This window comes from Callorhinchus milii, unplaced genomic scaffold (assembly GCF_018977255.1).
Source record: "Callorhinchus milii isolate IMCB2004 unplaced genomic scaffold, IMCB_Cmil_1.0 Scaffold1, whole genome shotgun sequence".
NCBI lineage: Eukaryota > Metazoa > Chordata > Chondrichthyes > Chimaeriformes > Callorhinchidae > Callorhinchus > Callorhinchus milii.
Window position 1 is genome coordinate 15,644,100 of NW_024704742.1, and position 22,245 is coordinate 15,666,344.

The 22,245-nt window shown below is 38.8% G+C and overlaps 1 protein-coding gene across 2 annotated transcripts in view; it reads right to left on the minus strand.

Moving 5' to 3' along the window:
* acox3 (acyl-CoA oxidase 3, pristanoyl) overlaps positions 1 to 22,245 on the minus strand; it is a 62,571-nt gene that overhangs the window by 19,503 nt on the left and 20,823 nt on the right. For both annotated transcript variants that reach the window (XR_487716.2, XM_007891478.2), the window contains exons 8-13: positions 17,902 to 17,998; positions 15,296 to 15,478; positions 14,460 to 14,582; positions 13,411 to 13,531; positions 11,220 to 11,342; positions 7,922 to 8,032 (exon numbers count right to left, since the gene is read on the minus strand). Coding sequence is in view for 1 of the 2 variants with exons in the window: in XM_007891478.2 (XP_007889669.1) it covers positions 7,922 to 8,032; positions 11,220 to 11,342; positions 13,411 to 13,531; positions 14,460 to 14,582; positions 15,296 to 15,478; positions 17,902 to 17,998 (758 nt within the window). In the remaining variant the exon portion in view is untranslated. The remainder of the gene's footprint in view (positions 1 to 7,921; positions 8,033 to 11,219; positions 11,343 to 13,410; positions 13,532 to 14,459; positions 14,583 to 15,295; positions 15,479 to 17,901; positions 17,999 to 22,245) is intronic.

Genomic DNA, 22,245 nt, shown 5'->3' on the forward strand with positions numbered 1-22,245 from the left:
GTGCCCTACAATATATTTAATTAGAAGCAAAGAAATACTGAACATTTGTGTTTAATGGTCTATTCAATAATCGTCTAGCCATAGATATCTATGCGGCTGTATAAAATATAAACAGCCTGACTCAATCCCTGAAAGAATTTAGAAGGTAACAATAAATTGATTTTCTTGACTCATTGTGCTAGTTAAATGATTCAGCTTCATGAACACTGAGTTCTCAATTCTCACTGTGATATCAAGGGAGCTTCAGAGTGCATCAAGGGAGGGCAAAAATCAGCATTTGAGTCACCTAGCCTGCTTTCATTTTTCGGTATCAGATGGATTATTAAGAGACTGCAATGTTCAACAGTCATGATCTGATCCTAGGTTCTTGTCAAAGTTTTTTGTGTTTTCGACTCTTCGTTAAATTGTTTTAAGAAATCTAGGATTCTCCAATGGTTAGTAGATACAGTTTTGGTTTAGAAAAAGAACATTGCTTTTTTATAAAGCTTTTTACACAAAAAAAACTCTACAGTAATTTCTGTCAAGTGTAGTGTCTATTTTTCAGATAAATCAGGATCCCATAAACAGTAATCAGGTGAATCTTATCTGAGGGATTGTTGACCAGGACACCTAGAGAAAATCGGTTCTCATTTTCAAATACGGTGATATCTACATGAAAACAGACAGAATTCAGTTTATGCCAAAAATAGCACCTGACGATGTGGTGCTCCACCAACACTACAATGAAGTCTCCTTATATTTGGTATAGTGCCTTTCACTTTGGGAGGGATCCCAAAGCTCTTCACAGGATATATAATAATAATAATAATCCTTGCATTTGATATAGCGCTTTTCACATCTTCTAGACGTCCCAAAGCGCTTCACAGAATATACTGTAGTGAATTGACTGTATATTTGTGGGCAAACGCGGCAGCCAATTGCGCACAGCAGTGTCCCACAAACAGTCATGGATTGAAAATGACCAATTTATTATTGTTTTTTTTTTGGAGGGATTATTATTAGGCGTGTGGAGTAAGGAAACTTGCCCAAGGTTTCGTCCTGCCTGGAATTGAACTCAGGTCTCTCACTAGCAAAGCGAATGCTCTAACCACTGAGCTGCAGGACTCCACTATATTGTATAAAGTGGAGCGATTATGTGTTCTGTGGGCAAACATGGCTGCCAATTTGTGCACAGCAAAGTCCCACAAACAGCCATGAAGTACAAAAGTAACCAAATAATTCAAAATTTGAATAAAAATTATTGATACTCACTAATCTAAGATGCAGTGCTGGGGGCGGCTGCATTATTGGAGATGCTGCCCTTCAGATAAATTTTAAACTGTGGTTCTGTCTGCCTGTTCAGGTGGACATTAAGTATCCCATTCGCGACCATATCACTCCCACCCTCGCTCGCCTCCACTGGCTTCCCATCCCCCCGAGGATCGAATTCAAGATCCTCATCCTCACCTACAAGGTCATTCACGGCCTTGCACATCCCTACCTCTCCGACCTACTATCCCCCTACCTACCTGCCCATACCCTCCGTTCCTCTGGCTCCGGTCTGCTCCACATCCCCCGCCCCAACCGCCCTACCATCGGTGGCCGGGCCTTCAGCCTCTCAGCCTCTAGGCTCTGGAACTCTATCCCCCAGTGCCTTCGCCTTGCCTCCTCCCTTTCCTCCTTCAAGGCCGGTCTCAAGACATTTCTCTTTGACCGTGCCTTCAGCTCCCCTCTCGACTCTCTACCCCCTCCTCGCTCCCTCCCTTCCCTCACCCTGACCATTTCTCCTGACCCAACTGTCCAGCGCCTTAGGACCTCCTCCCGACGCTCTATAAATGAAATCTTGTTGTTGTTGTTGTTGTGGGACATTGTTCTGTGCAAATTGGCTGCAGTTCACTCACAAAACTCCACTTTACGATATATCCTTGTAGATCGCTTTGGGACAGCCTGCCAACTTGAAAGGTGCTGTACCAAAATGTAAAGATTATTATTATTGGGCCAATTTAAAGTTCCTGACTGCTAGATATCCTCCTGACATGAAAGGTGCTACATAAATGTGTGTTGTTGTTGCTAATCCCCCCACCACTCATTGTATTCAACCTTAAAAAATTCACTCATGTTTAAATGCTAATCTTCCTCATTTATATATGGAACAGATGTTGCCATACTAAAATTAAAAATTATTTTTTTCACAATTTGTAGCTGAAGTCAAGTTCAAATAGAACACTCGTCTCATCTAGTATTCAAGCAGTAATGTGTCATTACAATGAAACCTCAGTTTCAGAAAAATAATCTTTTATTGGACCAGTTAAGAATTTTGGCAGCTATCCTTACAATCTCTCTGAGTGAAATGGCATAATGGTTGAATTATGGTTAATTTCAACCTGTTAATGTGCACCCTCTTGGAAATGGATCGAGTCTGCCAATCCTTGATTCACTTAGAACAGTTTAGAGCTGGCAGAGAAAGGAGACTTACACCCCATTAGTCTGGTCTCAGAGGTAATGGACAATAAGCTAATCTTACAATTCAAGTCAAAAACATGTCTTTTGAGTATCGAAGTAATATAATATTTCAAAAATACCATCTGTGGATTGTTTCACGGTCCACAAAATGGCATTAAATTCTTCTTTCCCTCCTCCTTCCTGTATGGTACTGTTAAGTTAAGACTGTTAAATTGGTAAATTGTTTATAAACTTTACTTGTAAACAAAGCATAGAAAAATAAGGCAAGCATTTTTTTTGCAAACCACTGTACGTTTAAACTTACTCCACGGTTAATAATGTTTCATGATTAAAACTTGTATCTGTAGCTTAGTTTGAGTAATATATGCTCTTGTTGGCTTCAGCATGTATGTTGTCAGTCCAAAACAATTTCACTAAGCTCATTGCATAACTTTAAAATCTGGGTTTTGATACCATAACTGACCAATCAACACATTTTGATGATGCCTTTTTGCTGAGAATAAAATGTGCACATAATACTGTATACACAGTGAATTCCTCTGATAGCTTAGTGGATACAAAAATGGTCTCATTTGAAGCTAAGCGATGCAAACTTGTACAGTCCCAGTCTTGCTCCCCAGCTTATGGCGAAGCTGGCTTTAGCTTAGACACCAGCATTAGTTGATCCTTTGGGACTTTACTTAATGACTATACTGTCACGTGAAATACAGCCATGAGGATGAAGCCCTGGGGGTGGCGGGGGGGGCGGGGGGTGGTGCCCATGGATGTTAATACCTTCAAGAACAGTGGAAATAAAATTTGATGGGGGCGGGAAAAAAACATAATTTTAAAGTATCTTACATTAGGCACATGTGATCACATTTAATGGATTACTGCTGCAATATTAGGTCATTTTTGTGCTCAGACATGAGATGAAAGAGGAAAACTGGATGTCAAGTTGAACACTTCCTGGCTTCAATGGTAAGGTGAATAAAACATAAAAATATTGCAGGATATTACAAAAGTACAATAGTCTTGCAGTGGGCAGGGCTATTGTAGTTCTGAAAAGAACAAAAGGTATAAAAAGCATTTGGGCTTTCCGCATCTCTCTCTGGAACTCTATCCCAGAGTCTCTCTGCTCCCCCTTCCTCCTTCACCACATTAATAAAAGACTTATTTCTTTCCCGGTGGTATTGATCATCTTTCCCCTTCCTGCCAACCTTGCTCCAACCCCCAGCTCAGGAGCTAAGACAGGATTGTTAAGCACATTGGAACATCCTCGCAACGTGAAAGGCTCTACATAAATGTAAATATGTATTGTATTGTACCCACTGGGAGTATACTAAATGTTGAAAGAATGATTCAAATTGAAGTCAGAGCCTGGCATAGCACAAGTTGAAGTTTTGTTTATTATTCAGAATTCCTGCATCACAAATTGAATGTGGGAAAAGGTTCATGACTACAATGCTCCCAATAACAGTAGCAGCTTTAGAAATGTTAATCCAAACAGATGAAATGCAGTTTAATTTTAAATTAATTTTAATCCGAACAGCTGTCAGGCATCACAGTAGGTTACTATTCTTATGACTGTATAGACACAGTATTTACGTAGGACTGAACACATATTTCTGTTCATTTATTTTGTTGGCATTCTAAAATTAATTACTGCTGTTTGATTATGGGCGGTGTTCCTAAAGGCACCTGATTCCATATTTAATAGACTGAATTAATGTGTGTTTCGAAATACATACCCCTCCCAACTATCTGGAAGCAGTCAATTCCATCAAATTCCATCTTGGCAGAGATCATTTCCAAGACTTGAAATATTTCCTTTGTGAGCTCATTCAGTCGATACTGACTTAACTCAATCGAAGTTAGAGCTACAACATTACTGCAAATAAGCCTAGAGAAACCAATTCCTGCACCTGCAAACTTCAATCAAAGACTTGGTGTAATCTTCTGGCCTGCTTTTCATTGGCCTGATTTTCAAAATATAAACTGCTATATGAGGATATTTTCTTTTAAATTTTGCAGCTGCAAACTATTTGAACCCATCAAGGTGGCAGAAACACAAGATAATTGTACATGCTTCAGGCCAGATCAGTAACAACTATTTTGGAACATCTGGTTAAGTAGCCCAGACTATGGCACCGCTTCTTGAGGCAACTTAATCCCCATAACATGAAGTAACTGGACTTTCTTTCCAGGGGTGCAGGAATTTATGACCAGTTCCTTTTTCTTCAAACCTCAATAGTTTCCAAATTAAAAAGTCACAACAGCTGCAACTTTCTAACCATCTCTGTGTCCTTTGTGATATTGGGAAAGAAAGGAGAGGTACATTTTGGGGTTTGTGTGCCTCTGCATAAACATACATTGAATATCTCTGTATAAAACATGGGAGTATAAGCTGCTGTAATGGAAACATATTAGTAATGTTCTGATGCCTGGAAAAATGTTATGATGACCCTTGAAAACACTGCTCTAAATTGATCTACTTCTGGAAAGGAGAGTTGACAAGAATTCTAATGAGATTACTTAGTAAGAAATTGTTTTCAGAAATACTGGAAATTAGACCCTACTAGAGCAAAACCATCACAAATAATTACGTACACATAGGAAAAATAGGCCCATCGACCCTGCTCTGCCATTAAAACTAAAGCAATGCTAAAATTGTCCTACGTGTGCACGTAGTGTTAGATTTTGAAGGCTCTTAAAGAAGTGTTTATGCACCTTTTCTATAATAATAATTCTTGCATTTGATATAGCACCTTATCATGTCATCGAGATATTTCAAAGCACTTTGCAGGATATACTGATATACTGTAAAGTAGATTGACTGTATTTTGTGGGCGAGTGTGGTAGCCAATTTGCACACAGCAATGTCCCACAAACAACCATGGAGTGCGTAACTAATTTTATTTGGAAGACTGTTGGCCACGAACCAGGGAGAAACTCCCTTCTCTTTTCGAATCCAATGGAACAGGCAGACGGACCATACTTCTGAAAACAACTACAAGCATGTACTATTATTTACTATTTTCTTTTTGAATATTAGCCCTAAATTCTCATCCTTCCTTTCATATTGACCTGTCCTCAAGAGATGCATTAAATCAATGGATATCCACAAAGATTTATTTAGGGTAATAAACAAACAATTATTTAATGCTGATGGAAATTTAAGTGTTGCAATGAGAAAATAATGTACTTAGAAGGGTACTTAAGCACTGGGGAGGAGACAAACAGCATGGGCAGTATCAGCTGGCCCCAGCTGTCTAGAACACAAGTCTTAAACTGCCGGCAAACAGGATGCAGCAACACCATACAATGATTCATCAGCCTATTATAATAATAATGTCAGAAAGCTGTGGAAAATAATTCCCAAAACATCAGGGAATCATTTATTGTTTTTCCACTTCCTTCAGTATTAGCATACTTCACAACAACAAAGAAAAACCACTTCAAATGTCCCCAATGAAGTGATGCAATTGAGAAGTTAAGAAATGGGGGTGGGTTCTGTGCCCAGGATTTCGTACAGAGCAAATTCCTGATCTCAAGAATCAATAGGAGAGTGACAAGTGGTTCTAAAACAAGGAGATAGGGATAAACAGAATGATTCATCCTGAGCAAGTGATCAATCCAACTCATCATTTTATCAAGGCTGGAAGTCACTATATGTGATGTAAATTTGTGACCACATGCTCTTGTATCTGGATTCAATGGTTATACTGGTTCAAATGTTAAGCAACTACTTCTGAGGTTTCGGGGGAGGAGGAGAAAACCTTTTTCATTGCTTGCATTGTAAATTTCTCTAATTCTATAGTATCTGTTATCTGTTGTCTGGAAAATGTTGCCAATACATTCACAAACTATATGCACAACTATGCTGGACATAAAGGACTAAACACCATACTGGGCAGATTTATAGCAGAATCCTTTGATTGAATCAGGTAATTTGAATAAGACTAATATTGTACCACATTATTTGAACTGTAATGATGTACAATGTGTACATTATATGAAATAAGGAATAATTTTGTAATGCATATTGTTTGAAATCCTTTACATTCCCACTTCTGTATAATAACTATTCATCTGTTTTGAATCTAGCCAGTGTAAAGATTTTAATGTAAATTCTTCAGCCAGTCTGAAAAGTTGTCAGACGACAGTAAATAAAAAAGCGAATAATTTGTGCATTTCAAATACAAGAAAAAAGCATCATTGAAAGCATTTGTCATTTGTTGTAATACATTGTAATTCTTTTAATTTGTTGTTTTAAATAATTACATCTATCATTGAAATCATTGATCTCCTAACACCGAATTGGCCTTTTTATTGATCACAGACATGTGAATTTAATGCTTAAAGTCACTATGCTCTTTGATGGAAACAAGTAGCTGTAGAGAGTTACTCAGTAGAGAGGGGGGATATATTATAGAATCTGAGAAATGAATGAGTGATGCATACTTAGAAGCCTCTGACGTTATTTTTCCACACACTATTTTTTGGAAAGATTGTTCAACATTTTTTCATGTGGGGTTTTTAATGTTTGGACACAGCTTAGCAAATCATCATTATTTTCAGAGAAGTAGGAAAGAGGAATGGATGAAAGACGTGAAATTTTAATTTAGTTTTCAGAATGAATTTTTCATTCAGCAGCAATTAGTTTATTTCCAGACACTCATAAAGTAAAAGTAATCAATGGGACTCATCAGAAAAACATTATTGTCCAAATATAATTTATTATTTAACAACTTGCACAAATTAGGAAGCATTTTTCTGTCCACATCTACTGAAAATATACAGGGTATACTATTCCTTTGTAACTTGCAGTTAAAATTTGCAGTAGAATAGTTCAGATTACATCAAAGGATCTGTCCTATATGTCGGTACCTATCCATATAGTGAGATCATGTTGCTAACATTAGTGTTCCTCTTTTACAATGCGATTTCCCATTATAAAGACATTGGGAAATGCTCACAAAACATGACATTAATTTTTCTCTCAATTATTTTGTGGTTTATTGATGATTTCTATTAAAGTTAGTGTTGACAGATATATAACATAAGTGGTGAAGATCTGTGTTATGATTCAGACCGACTTCTAGAAGACTTACTATCAAAAATTCTGAATCATTATTAAATCAAACACAGCAGTAAGATTCTGCTATATGGTTCATGAAGTGCCTTTGGCAAATTTATCTAAGTCTATATAATTATCTAATTCTATATAATTATGCTTTGCAGACATAAGAAAACTTGAAACATTCCATATTATGTTGAATTTATAGGAAAATCCTGAAGATAAAGCCATTACAGAACATGACCCTACAAGGTTCAATTAAAAGAGAGCAGGAAATGTAGCAGAAAAAAGACTATGTATTTTGGTTGCAAGAATATTTAAATGCCAATCCACTTTCAATAACAGTTTGAATATAAAATTCATCTTAATAATTCACTTAAAACAAATTTGATTGTAATACAAAGTGACTTGATACCTTACCTGAGGCGTCCATGCCATCATCATTGGTTGAAATGAATTTTTGATTAAGAATGGAATTGAAGTCTTCAAGAAAATCAATCGAATGCAATGGAGACTTGACTGTACCCTGGTCTAACATTGAACAAATTAAGATTTTTAATAGAAAATCCACATAATCGATTTTCAAAAGCATTTGTTTCTTTTACAGTGCATACTCTACATAATATATACAGTACGCATCATTCTTTAATGTTTTTCCACTTCTCTATACAACGTCTAAAGTAGATATCAACAACAAATGTAATGAATTGAGTTCAGGAGGTTGATGAGTAATCTGATCGAGGTGTATAAAATTATGAAGGAATCTGACAGGCTGGATAGCGAGCAACTGTTTCCTCTGGCGAGAGAATTGAGGGCTAAAGGCTGTAGCCTCAAACTTGAGGCTAAACTGTTGAAAAGTGAAATAAGGAAACATTTTTTCACATATTCACAGTGGGAGGATGGAATTCACTCCCCCAGAGGACAGTGGAGGCAGAGTCAGGTGAGATTTTTAAAAGACAAATAGATAAATACTTGATAGATATGGGTGGGGAGGTGAAATTGAGTTGTCAATCGGCCATGATCTTGGAAAATGGTGGGACAGGCTTGATGGGCTGAATGGCCTCCTCCAGTTCCTGTGTTCCAAATGGTCCAACAGTCAATTTTAGAACATCAAAATGGAGTTAAGAAATCTTTTTTTAAAACTTCATGCTATGTTATTTTTGGGTTTATTATATGATTTCTATTAAAGTTAGTGTTGACAGATATATAACAATATTAGTGGTGAAGATTTGTGCTATGATTCAGACTGACTTCTAGAAGACTTGCTGTCCAAAATTCTGAATCATTATTAAGTCAACACACAGCAGTGAGATTCTGCTACACAGCTCATGAAGATGGAGTTAAGAAATCTTTTTTTTTTTAAAACTTCATGCTATGTCAACTTAGGGATACATCAGGGAATTCTAAGTGCAAAACCTTTATCCAGAAGTGTACCATGATTGTTAAGATCCAGATAATCATAATAATCCTTGCATTTGATATTGTTCTATAGCCACTTTGCATGACATCTGAAAGAGCTTTGCAGAAAATACCGTAAAGTGTAGTTAGTGACTAACAAATTAATTTTTTTGTGTGGGGGAATGTTTACAGGATACCAGGAGATACTCCTTTTCTTTTTGAATAATGCCATGGGATCTTTAACATCATCTAAAGAGACAGATGGGACTTCAGTTTAGCATCTCATCCAAAGGATGGCACCTCCAACAATGCAACACTCCCCAAGCATTACATTAGAATGTCAAGCCGAGACTATACGCTCAAAGTCCCAAAACAGTGCTTGAATCCACAACCTTTTAACTCAGAGAACAAGAGAGCTATCAGACTTAACCAGGCTGACACTTAATAGTTGTTTTCAGACTGGACTAACACATTGCTAAATGGTTTGCAAGTCTACAGACTTTCACCTTAAAAACACTGGAAGACTTAAACAACAATCTAAATCCTCACACTTAATGACATGTTTAAGCAAGAATTGTGGGTATATGCATGCCTGCTATATTATAATACTAAAAATTAAAATAACCTTTAAAATGGGGAGAGCATATCATGGCTACTAAAAACAGAGTGGCAGTAAATTCTGGCAATGCAGCTGTTTTGGTACATTACATTCTGTTTTGATGCACCAGATCAGATCTGTATCACCAACAACAACAACAAAATTACATTTGTATAGCGCCTTTCACGTCAGGAGGATGTCTCAAGGCGCTGGACAATCAGTGTTTCGGACCCGAGCTGCGGGTTGGGATCGGGGAGGGTGGCGGTCAGGGTGGAAGGAGGGTGACTGAAGGCAAGGTCGAAGAGGAGGATCTTGAGATGGGTCTTGAAGGAGGTGAGGGAATGGGCGAGGCCGATGGAGGGATGCGTTCCACAGGGGCAGAGTGGCTGTAGGCCCGCCAATAGTGGGGCAAGTGAGGCGAGGGACGTGAAGCTGGCCTGAGCCTGGTGAGCGGAAGGAGTGGATAGGTTGGTGGGGGTTTAGGAGGACGCAGGGGTATGGGGGAGCAAGACCACAGAGAGCTTTGAAGGTGAGGACCAGGATCCTGATCTGTATCCTCTGTGTGATGGAAAGCCAGTGGAGTTGGGGGAGGATGGGGTGATAGGGTAACAGAGCCTAGTGCGGGAGAGGACACGGGCTGAAGAGTTCTGAATGATCTGCAGCCAATGGAGGGAGGAGTTTGGGAGGCCGACAAGCAGGGAGTTTCCATAGACAAGCCTGGATGTAATGAAGGCATGTATGAGGGTTTCGGCGGCCTGCAGTGTGAGACAGTGGCGGAACCAGGCAATGTTGTGGAGGTGGGAGAAGGCAGAGCCTGGCATGGCATGGATGTGGGGTAGAAAGGATAGTTGAGGGTCAAACGAGACGCCAAGGTTCCGGACTGGCTCAGAAAAGTGGAGTGTGCATCCTTGGATGGTGATGATGCCAGTGACTGAGGTGTGGAGGCGCTGACGGGAGCCAATCAGGAGGGCCTTGGTTTTGTTGCGGTTCAACTGAAGAAAGTTAGCTCTCATCCAGGATTTGATGTACCAAAGTTTATTGTAATACTAACATTTTCAGCCATTGACCCTTGATACAATTGACATTGGACCAGGATTAAGCCCACACCATCTCTACTGATACTTATCCACATAACAGTTCAGTGCAACCTTGATGATTTATCACTAACTATACATTATCGTTGCCTCAGTTTTCCACTGAAGCATGGAGTGAATATCAAAACATGATCAAATGCATTTAGTGCAAAGATCTGCCATCAGCATTATAGCAACTCTTTCCCAGAAAGGTTACGCTTAAGTGGAAAGAAAAGTGAATTGAAAACTAAAATAATTTGGCTAAAATAGAATGCTTTTCACTTCTTTTTTTATTTACTAAAATAACTTACAAAGCATCTCATTCACTCTTGCCAATCTAGACTGGTAGACCTTCTGATATGCATTTGTACATTTGTTCAGCAATTTATGCTTAGATTTGTGCCAAGTTTACTCGCAGGTTTTATAAGTTTATAAAACTTCCCAATAACTTTCAAAGCATATTTCAACCAAACATAACCAGTTTCTGCAATAAAATTATACCATAAAATATTCCTTTCATTATGCTTCATTCTTTCTCACATGCACCAGTGCCATGAGACAAAAGATAATGATTTTTCATTATGACCTTCTTAATGAATGTATGCACCTTTTATTGAGAAAATGATATGCAATGCAATAGGAAACTTACCTTGGTGCTTTATTTTCACCCAACCGAGCAGGTAATTGCTAGTCTGCTGTAGAAGGACATTGTTGTCACCTTCATAAGTGCAGTTTGGATCATTGTCATTTCTTATGTCCCCAATGCGATTCACTGCAAAATTAAAATCATAGTGAGCAACTTAGGTGCTTGCTTAGCTAGTCTTCCTTACTGTTCTGAGAGTTGCACAACATAAGGCAGATGTATCTTATCTGGTGCACATGTTCTTATTTGTTCTTTGTATTATCAATCACTTGTTAAAAAAAATTGTCCTTTCCTTAAGACAGTAATTCCTAGGCTTTGTCTCCTTGGACAAGGGAAGTGAAATATCAGCTAAGATTCCTGCTCCTTAGTGATTTCTGCTGGAAATTACCCATATGCAGACAATGAGTGAGGACAGGCTCCACAATTGAATGGTCTGTCAATACTCACTGTCTATACTCGGATATGAAAATTGCCCACAAGACAATATACCAGAGGGCAGTCAGCAACTGCCACACTATTATCCAGCATGAGTTGTTTCCTACTGCTTGGCACAACTGTATTAGCATGTAATACTATTTAGAGCCACAGCAGATTCTTATACAGTATCTAGTACCAACGACTTAATTTTCAGCCACAAAATACAGTCAATCCACTTTACAGTACATCCTGTGAAGCGCTTTAAGTCGTCTCAACGTTGTGATAAGGTGCTATATCAAATGCAAGCATCATTATTATTATTTACTATTAGTTTTATCTTAACAGGAGCGTTCTAAGGAAATATATCAGGTTTCTCCATTTCTCATTACAGTATCAATGGATCAATGCTAATTTTTGTGAAATAGATATCATCAGCAAAGTCATGGGAGATTTACATTCATATCATGCTTCAATGTCATGGACACATGACAAGCATTTATCACCAATATTAGCAAGAGTGATTGCTTTCTCATATTTCTTATTACATTCCCGGGCAGGGCGAAATGTTGGGCAAGTTTTCTTACTCCACATGCCTCTATTTACCTAGCAGTAAGTAGGAACCTGGTTGTTAGTCAATTGGAGGATTGCTTTTCTGGGGGTGACAATCCCTTCATATAAATAATAATAATAATTTGGTCAGTCAACCCACGATTGTTTGTGGGACACTGCTGTGCAATAGGCTGCCTCATTGCGCCCACAAAATATACAGTCAATTCACTTTACACTATATTCTATGAAGCGCCTTGAGAGGCCTAGAAGAAGTCATAAGGCGCTATATCAAATGCAAGGATTATTATTATGCAAACGTGGTTTAACTAGTGATGTGGAGCATAAAGGAAAACTTATTTGTATTTCGTATTTAGTATGGCAAAAAGATTTTACTGAGTTAATTACAAATTTTTAAACCAAAGAGAATCTTCAAATTTACTTTGGGGAAAGTTAGGGAGGAGTAATTATTTAATGATGGGGGTGGGGGGGTGGAAAGCTGTATAGCAATATTTCAAGATTTGTGCTGAAGAATAAAGGTATTTTATTAATTGTAGCTCAATAGTTTTTATTGATGCATTTTTATTTATTTTTATCAGTTGGTAGCACTCTTGCCTGCCGGTCAGAAGGTTGTTGTTTCAAACTCCATGTTGGACATTTGAGTTGATAATCTTAGCTAACACTACAATGCAGTGCTGAGGAAGCTCTCCTTCAAATGGGAGATTAAACTGAGGTCCCTTCTGCCTGCTCAGATAGATCATAAAGATCACATGGCACTATTCAAAAGAGAAGGGAACTTCTCTTTGTGTCCTGCCCGAACATATGACACTGTGTCCCCTTCCCTTTCAAAATTGCCATTATCATGACCAACCTCATAAACGTTCCGCGATCTCTCTAAACACTCCAACTACGAGTCCATTTCCAACCTATTTCAAAGTCCTGAAACATACTATTATCACTCATCGTCCCTCTCTGAGTCACCATTGAAGGCTGAGTCTTCACAATTCTAGGCCACTAAGATCTGGAACTTCCACGTTCTACCCCTAAGTCTCACTCCCTTTCTATCTGTCTTTAAATTCCACTTGAAAATCTACATGCCTATGATTACTTTCCCCTTCTCTGTTGGCATCCAACATAATTTTATAAAGCATTCTGAGACGTTCTCTTACATGAAAGGTGCTACATGAATGCAAGTTGTTTTTGTTGAGGATCCGTCATAAGTGTCTGTACTTACTGGCAAGGAAGCCATGACCACCACAAGCTTCACGGCACTCTTGAATGCCTTGTTGAGCAGTCCACGAAACAAGAGGTTTGCTTGCGCTGGAAACAGCATGTATTTCTCTACCAAGTTCTTTCTACATAAGGAATTACAAAAAAAAGTATACAGGTACACTGTACAATTCCTATGGAACAGGGGCACACTGCAGCACATTTTTACAGATTGAATTTTACTTTCATTCTTTATACAATAGTTTGTCTCTAGCAGTTTATGCATCTTAAACATGCATTCATAACATCCAAGCTTGACTATGCAAACTTCCTGCTTGTTGGCCTCCCCAACTCCTCCCTTTATAAGCTGCAGATCATCCAGAACTCTGCAGCTTGTGTCCTCTCCTGCACCAATCTCTGCGATTCTATCAACCCCATCATCGCCCGACTCCACTGGCTTCCCATCACACAGAGGATACAGTCCTGGTCCTCACCTTCAAAGCTCGCTGTAGTCTTGCTTCCCACTACCTCTGCGACCTCCTAACCCCTTACCAAACTGCCTGCTCACTGAGTATCTACGTTTACAATGATATTTCAAAACATATTAAGAGAAACACTGCACACAAATCTTTCAACAGGACTGCATCCCCTTGCCATGTTTTTTTTTGAAAAACACAGAGTTCAAAATAAATAAATTGACTGCATTTATAAAATGAAAAAATGGAAAAAAAAGGATTTCAGAAACATTTTATTTAAACAATTTGTGACGAAAATACTGTTATTTACAAGATTCACGTAATTCTGTTTAAGTTCTAAGCACTTCTCTCTCAAACATCCTCAAAGTGACAGAGTCAATGTGAGCAGTAGTGTCTACTGGCATGGGAAACAACTGGGAGATTCTGAAGATAATGAATGTGACAGAAGCTTCCCTCATCTAACAGTTTGAGGCGGGAGATTCCAGTCCTGTCAGGGCAAGAATCTGACATGTATCTGACCAAGGGGAGAAGATACATCCCAACAAGAAGTTCCTGACAAACCTCGAGTTGACAATGTTTATAGTATGGCACTGCTTACCTGTCTCTCACTCTTGTCCTTCATCATTAGTCCCATTTGAAACTCAGCATAGCTGAGAAAGAATGTCTTGGAAAAGTGATCTAGTGCAAAGGTGGCAGCCAAATAGGGAATAAGGCGCCATTGCTGAAATAAAATAACACACTTCAATGCAGTTTATAAACATGGAATAATATAAAAACACTAAATCGAAATGATTTTCAACACTAATTTAGGACAAAGTCGCAATGTACATGACTGGATCTATTAATAGATGGAAATTTAGAGCACAGAAGAAAGTCATTTAGCCCATCTTGTCTGTTGGGTTATTTTTAAGAGCAATTCTTCCAGACCCATTTAACTGCCTTTTCCCCACACCACTGTCGTTGACTCCTTTTTAAGCACTCTGGGATGCTACTCTGCGTGGAGGGCGCTTTATAAGTCCAAGTTGTTGTTTTAGATAGCTGTCATGTTCCCTTTTGAAAACCAATATGGATTCTGCCTCAACCACAGCACCCATCTCCTAGCTAGTGTGTGAAAAATAAATTCTGGTAACTTTTCAATTGATGCCATCCAGTCACTGATCAGTGGAAATAATTTCACTCTATTGACTCGATAAAAGCCTGTTATCATTTTGAAGACCTCATTAAGGTCATTCCTTAACTCGTCAATATTATTGAACATTCTCTGAACTTATAAAGTAAATCAAATGTTGATCTATAGTGGAATTAATAATAAACAAGATCTTGTGGTTAACAGCTAAATATGCCTGAATGTATTGTACATTGTACTCTACTTTTTTTGCAAAGAAAGGATTTATTATGTTCTTATTTATTATTTAGCCTTGGCTTGTACAGTACCTGCATTTGATATTCAAGCACTGGTATTTCTTCATTGTCTGTAGGTCCAAACTGACGCCGTACTGCTGAATATCGAATAGCAATTGACAGGCAAAGCTTAAGATTGACAACTGCTATGCCAGCGATCGTCACTCTGCCAGCAGACAGTGCTCCAAGAGATGCACCAAATCGCTGATTAGAATCCTAAAAAGAAATGCACAAGCATAAACTGAATGCATCTACCAACTTCAGAGTTATCAATCTATAGCTAGAAAAAATTATTCACATTGGAGTCTTGCACCCTGCCAACATTGCCCAATAACAAAATGTTAAGACTTGAAATCTTTAAGAATTACAATTTGATACTGTAGCTAAATTGGGGAACTGGAAATGACAGTTTGTGTGCCCAGTGTTTTCAATACATCAGCTTTTAAAACTTTTTCTGGCAATGATAAGACAATTCCACACCTGGAAAGCTGAAAATGTGTACAGCTACAACAACTTGGATTTCTATATCACCCTTCACACGGGTTAGCATCCTGGAGCACTTGGAGCTACAAACTGTTGTGATAAGCATCTACAAGAGTCCTGTAGCATACATCTATGGAGTCCTGTAGCTCAGTGGTTAGAGCACTCGCGTTGCAAGTGAGAGACCTGAGTTCAATTCCAGGCAGAGGGCGAAACCTTGGGCAAGTTTCCTTACTCCACACAGAGCCTAATGATAATCCCTCCAAAAACCAAAAACAATAATTAAATTGGTCATTTTCAATCTACGACTGTTTGTGGGACATTGCTATGCGCAATTGGCTGTCGCGTTCGCCCACAAATATACAGTCAATTCACTTTACAGTGTATTCTGTGAAGCGCTTTGGGATGTCCTCCCGACGTGAAAAGCGCTATATCAAATGCAAGGATTATTATTATTATTATTACTACAAGATGACAACTACAAATTGACTGTCGTTATTTTCTGAGATGTATTAAGAGACAGCACATGTGTTGATTTGAATCTAATTTAGGATTTCAAGTCTACTAAATATTACAATAACATTACATACACCATGATTCATAATTTAGTGTCTCAATGATAAAAGCAATTCTATAACATTCTTCTTCAGTAAGCATTTGGCATTTTCAATTTTATGCATTAAGTGGACTCATTAAAAACATCTATAAAACATCTCCTCAAGCATCTATTCAATACAAGTCCCAAACTATTTAACCTATTAGGAACTATATAACTAAAACTAAGTATTTGTATGCAAAGTGTGGAACATAAATTTGTTAAGTGATGTGACAATCATTCCAGTGCTTTTAATCACAAGGATGGAAAATATAGTCAAAATGTGGCCTTCAGAGCTGTCTTTAATAACAGAATTGGGAATCCAGCAACTGTTCTTGTGAACAATTTCAGCAGTTGTTGACCTGTGCGCTATGTGCTGAAAACTGGATGTATATCGCTCTACCAATAAACCACAGATTCACATTGTAACCATGCTATAACCCAGACCTGCGTTATACCAAACATGGCATAACAGGGTCTGATTTAAATCATAATAATAATCCTTGCATTTGATACAGTTCTTTTCATGTTGGTAGGATATCTGAAAGCGCATCACAACATATATCGTATAGTCTATTTTCTAGGCAAATCAGAGGGACCAAGGGATTCCTTTAAATGTCTAAGTAGACTTGCAAAATCTGGGCAGACCCACAGCAACCGATGTAACATTGATGGTTGATCAATCTGACTGGTCTATCGAAAGAATTGCAAAAGCAATGTGCCTTTGCTGGATAAATTGTGTGCTGTGTGGTTATCATATTTGGAGTCCCGTAGAGTATTGGAGTCCTATAGAGAATTGGTTAGAGGAACTCGCCTCGCAAGAGAGGACCTGGGTTTGAGTTCCAGGCAGGGCGAAAACTTAGTCAAGTTTCCTTACTCCACACACTTCTGTTTACCTAGCAGTAAGTAGGAACCCGGCGCCTTGGGACGTCCTCCTGACGTGAAAGGCGCTTTATAAATGGAATCTTGTTGTTGTTGTTGTTGTTGTTGTTAGTCAATTGGCAGATTGCTTTTCCGGAGTAATAATCCCTTCAAAAAAAAATTTGGTCAATCAATCCAGGACTGTTTGTGGGACACCGCTGTGTACAATTGGCTACCCACAAAACATACAGTCAATTCACTTTACACTATATTCTGTAAAAGTGCTTTGAGACTCTTAAAGATGTGATAAGGTGCTATATCAAATGCAAGGATTATTATTATTTTTTTGCAACTAATTGTTTTGCTGTTATATTTCTCCAGGTTCTATTTCAGTAAACCTAATATTGCATTAAGCTGTGACTGAAATAAAGCCTGAAGTTTATTTCGCTTTTCTTTTGGATGCTAAGAGAGTTTGCAAGTAAAGCAAAAGATCATTGATCTACCTGGTTTACCCATTCAACTTCCGGAAAGATCTAAGAAGTCTGAAGCTTGATGTACATGAAATGACCACAATCTGGTCTTAAAAGAGGTTAGAAAGGCAGGTGATTTCATGTACAGTTCCAAATTACTTCTGTACTGGATGGAAGGAAATTCGACAAAATTACAACTTTGAAGGATTTTCTTTTGCAAGGTTTTGCTATACCTTGAACGGAGATACATAAATTCCTTCAGGTGTGACATCTCCAGTTCTATTTAGCAGGTTTTCCCGAGGTATTCTAACATCATGGAACATAACAAACCTGTTCAAATAAACAAACACAATCGTTTTATATATTATACCACAATCAAATTTACACAAAACAGTGACACAACTAGGAACATCTGCTGAACTAAAACACAACTGTAGGATACAATTACATCATATAAAACAGCCCTAGCAACAGCATAAGCAAATTGTTGAGAGATAATTCATTCGCTGGCATAATTTGGAGCAGTTTCAATTCCAACTTTTCATAACATTAAGATACTGAATAATGTATTCATTAAGGCAATGCAGAGTAGACTGCGGGAGCAGTAAGCAGAATTGCAATTGGAGAGTACTGAAAGAGGCTTAAAGCAAGATTCTGTAGAGTAATTAACTCCAGAAATAAAGCTATTTTCTGAAAACTTTCAATAATCAGGATATAAACTTGTATGTGGTACAGTGCTTCATCGCAACTTCTAGGTATCTCAAAGTAATTCACAGGATTTTAAAGACCCAGTTGCCTTCTTTCTCTTTAATAAATTTGAGAAACTAACCGGAGTATGGCATTGTCTCGTGGAACTATATGTTTGTACTCCTATTTTTGCCTGAGCTAAACTCTCAAGTCTCCAGTTGAAAGCAATTGGGGAGCCCAAAGCCTGAATTTTACTTAACCAATCTCTCTACTGCTGTAAGCAATAGCACATTGTTTCCAGGGGTATATNAAAAAGCACCAAATGCTTATTGAATTCTGGTACATTGCCAGCATTTTCAGTAAAAACATTAATACGTTTTAAATGGAACCCCAGAGAGGAATATCCAGACAGAACGTCTCATACTCTTGCTTCTCCATACTACAAGTATTTTATTAAAAAGAAAAGAAAACAAACTTGTTCCAATTTCAATCCTCATTGGAGACAGAGATAATCTTATACTGAAATTCAAAAGTTAAACATCAATTGGGTGGATTGCCACTAATACACCGCAAACAAGATAGATTAAAGGTTCTGTAATATCTTCTGTATTACTTATGTACAGTCAATACTTAAGGGGAATAATGTATTTTATCTAAATCGTGCTATGGTTTGTAAGAGAAATCAATTTTAAGCACAAATTTTTACTTATCCTTCAGATTCTAAACAGCATAGAATTGCTAAACATGTCTGTGGCAAATTGGTGTGACTCAGAAAAGGGGACCCTCCTGTGGCACCTTCCTAGATGTTCTACTTTTTGGAACAAAACAGCCAAGACAAATGAGGTTCTCACTGATCATGGCCTTAATGGAATTATTTTGAAGAATTATTCCATTTGCAAACAGTTTTATAATCCTACTCCACTTCCAAATTTGGGAAAATTTTAGTTTTGTGCACATACTGAGCACAAAAGTGAAATACGGAAATTCTCTTGGTGTGGGAAATGTGGAAAATCTCTCTATGGAAACCTTAAGAACTAGTCAGGTCAGAAAACAATTTGGGGACCAGGAAATACAGGGGAACTAAGATGAGGCACTTGCCAGATCCAAGGTGAAGATGAGAATGCTATCTTTGTCTCCCCTTTTCTGAATCTGAGGCCAGTATCCCCTGAATAAGCTCAGAAAAGATGTTTTGGGAGCTCAAAAGTGATCTCAATTAAACAGGAATCAAGGTTTGTGCACCCAGGGCTTTATAGCCAGGCTCGGTGCCACCATTACTCTGCTAACCATTTATCAACCTGTCCACTCCCTCTGTTCACCTAACCTTTAAGTAAGCTATCCGCTCCGTCCGTTCAGCATGCTTTGGCTTCTCCACATTCCCCGCCTGGCCCACCCCACTACCTTCAGCCTCTTCGCCCCCACCCTTTGGAACTCCATCCCACATTCTCTTCGCCTAACTCCCTCCCTTGCCTCCTTCAAGGCACATCTCAAAACCCTCCTTTTCGACCGTGCCTTATGCCTCCCTCCTGCCCTCCACCCTACTTATCCCAACCCCCACCTCCCCCCACCCCGCTCGGATCCAAATCCCTGACTGTCCAGCACCTTGGGAAGTCCTCCTGACATGAGAGGCGCTATACAAATGTAATATTGTATTGTATTGTACTGAGAAGTCAGATGGAGATGCATTTCAAAACACATTTGTGCTACACAAGGAATGGAATATGTTTACGAATATCCAAATTTTGACCCCAAATGTAAATAATAATAAATAAAGCGTCCATTGTAGCTTTCAAGAGGAAAATAGACAGGTATATGAATCAGAAGGGGTATGCAGTGAAGGTGGACTGCTTTGTGAGCTGGTGCAGGCTTGATGAGCCGAATGGTCTCCTTCTGTGTTGTAGATTTCTATGTTTCTATGTTTTTAGGCAATAAAATGTTTAGGCAAGTCTTATACATGAATATTCATCTTTCAAATTTAAAACTCTTAGTGTACATTTAACCATTACAATTGCATTGGCTCACCAAAGAATAAATGTTACCTTATTTACGCTGAATAATCATCCTTTTGGATCACATACAGCCTATTATTCCCCAATTAAAGTGGTCACATCCACTGGGAGACAACTGACTTGGACCAGCAATGGGGGAGAAGTTTCTGTGCAGAACAATGTACAAGTCCTGGTTTTCTGTGCACACAGAAAATCTTGCATTACCTGGGAGCCTTGTTGTCTCAGAAATTACTCATAATATAATTTTTAGAAATGTTATAAGCAAACACTTTTTTTTAAAAACTCACCATGTGGCGTCTGGTCTCTCTCCTGAGTGACCAGTATTTCCTAGTATTTCTGCTGAAACATGTTTCTTTGCTTAGTGTTGGCTCTCACCAACACATACTGCTCACTGCTTTGAGTGAAGGTGCCAGACGTTTGCCAATTGGAGTTTTATTAGAATCTCTGCCTCTTACTTTAAGTACTTTGTTTTAAGTGCAAAGACTTTGGGCTTGATTTTCATGCTGGCAGGAACTACAAATGATATGTATCACCTTCTGTAAACTTGAACTTGGCAGTAAAGGTTTTTGACACTGCCAGGTTTTAGACTCGTATTCCCTCCTCGCTTTCTGATGACAAATTTCTCATACTGGCAGGATGGAAGAAGTGCATGTTTCAGGAGTCTGTACTGGGGCAGCTACTTTTACAACATGCATCAGTGTCTTGGGTGGGGAGGGGAATGTGCTAGTTTAATGTCCCAGGTCCTAGGTACATTGTGAAAACTGTGAGAATGTTTACACATGACATTAGGACGATATTGATAAACTGGGTTAAGTGTCAAACAAGTGACAGATACAGTTTAATGATGATAAATGTGAAGCACTGAATATTGGGATGAAAATTTTTAGTTGAATCAAAGACTTAGGTATAAATGCTTTAATGATTCATATTGATCCTTACGTGAAGCAGAGATCTGGGGCTACAAATAAACAGATAACTAGAAGTGTGACGGTGTATGAGGTACTATTAGAATGCAAGTTCTTTCTTCTTTCTATTGCACCAATCAAAATAATATATAAAAACAGTTGCAAGGGTTAGAAGGCTGAATGTTACACACATAATTGTCTTGGAAGTAAATAAAAGGAAGCTGAAAATATTTTCTAGTTACATCAACTCTACCAGCTCTACCAGACTGTAGGAAGACAGTGGGCAAACATGACCCAGACTACCAATACTCTACAGCAATTTGGAAAAAAGATAGTCATGAAACGCTTTCCAGCTGGCTTGGAAAATTGCTCATTTCCTCTTTCAGAAAGGAGACAAGCAAGTAGCAAGCCTACTTGATTTTTTTTGTACATTGATGTTTCACATATTTTCTGCCAACTACCTTGACTTTCGCGACCCCATCTCCCCCATTCTTGCCCGACTCCATTGGCTCCCTATCTTTTAGAGGATCCAGTTCAAGATCCTGGTCCTCACCTACAAAACCCTCCATGGCCTTGCCCCAACCTACCTGTGCGACCTCCTAACCCCCTACCAACCCGCCCGCTCCCTCCGTTCAGCTGGCTGCGGCCTCCTCCACATCCCCCGACCCACTTGCCCCACCATTGGTGGGAGAGTTTCAGCCACTCTGCCCCCAACCTCTGGAATTCCATTCCCCAATCACTCTGCTTCGCCCTTCCTTAGCCTCCTTCAAATCCCATCTCAAAACCCTCCTCTTCAACCATGCCATCGGTCTCCCCCCTTCCCCTCCCCTCCCTTCTCCCTCCCTGACCCCAGCTCGGATCTGAAATGCTGTACACTGTCCAGCGCCTTGGGACGTCCTCCCGACGGGAAAGGCGCTATACAAATGTAATCTTGTTGTTTCGAAATTTCAATTATGTTGAATCGTTGATCCATTCCTAT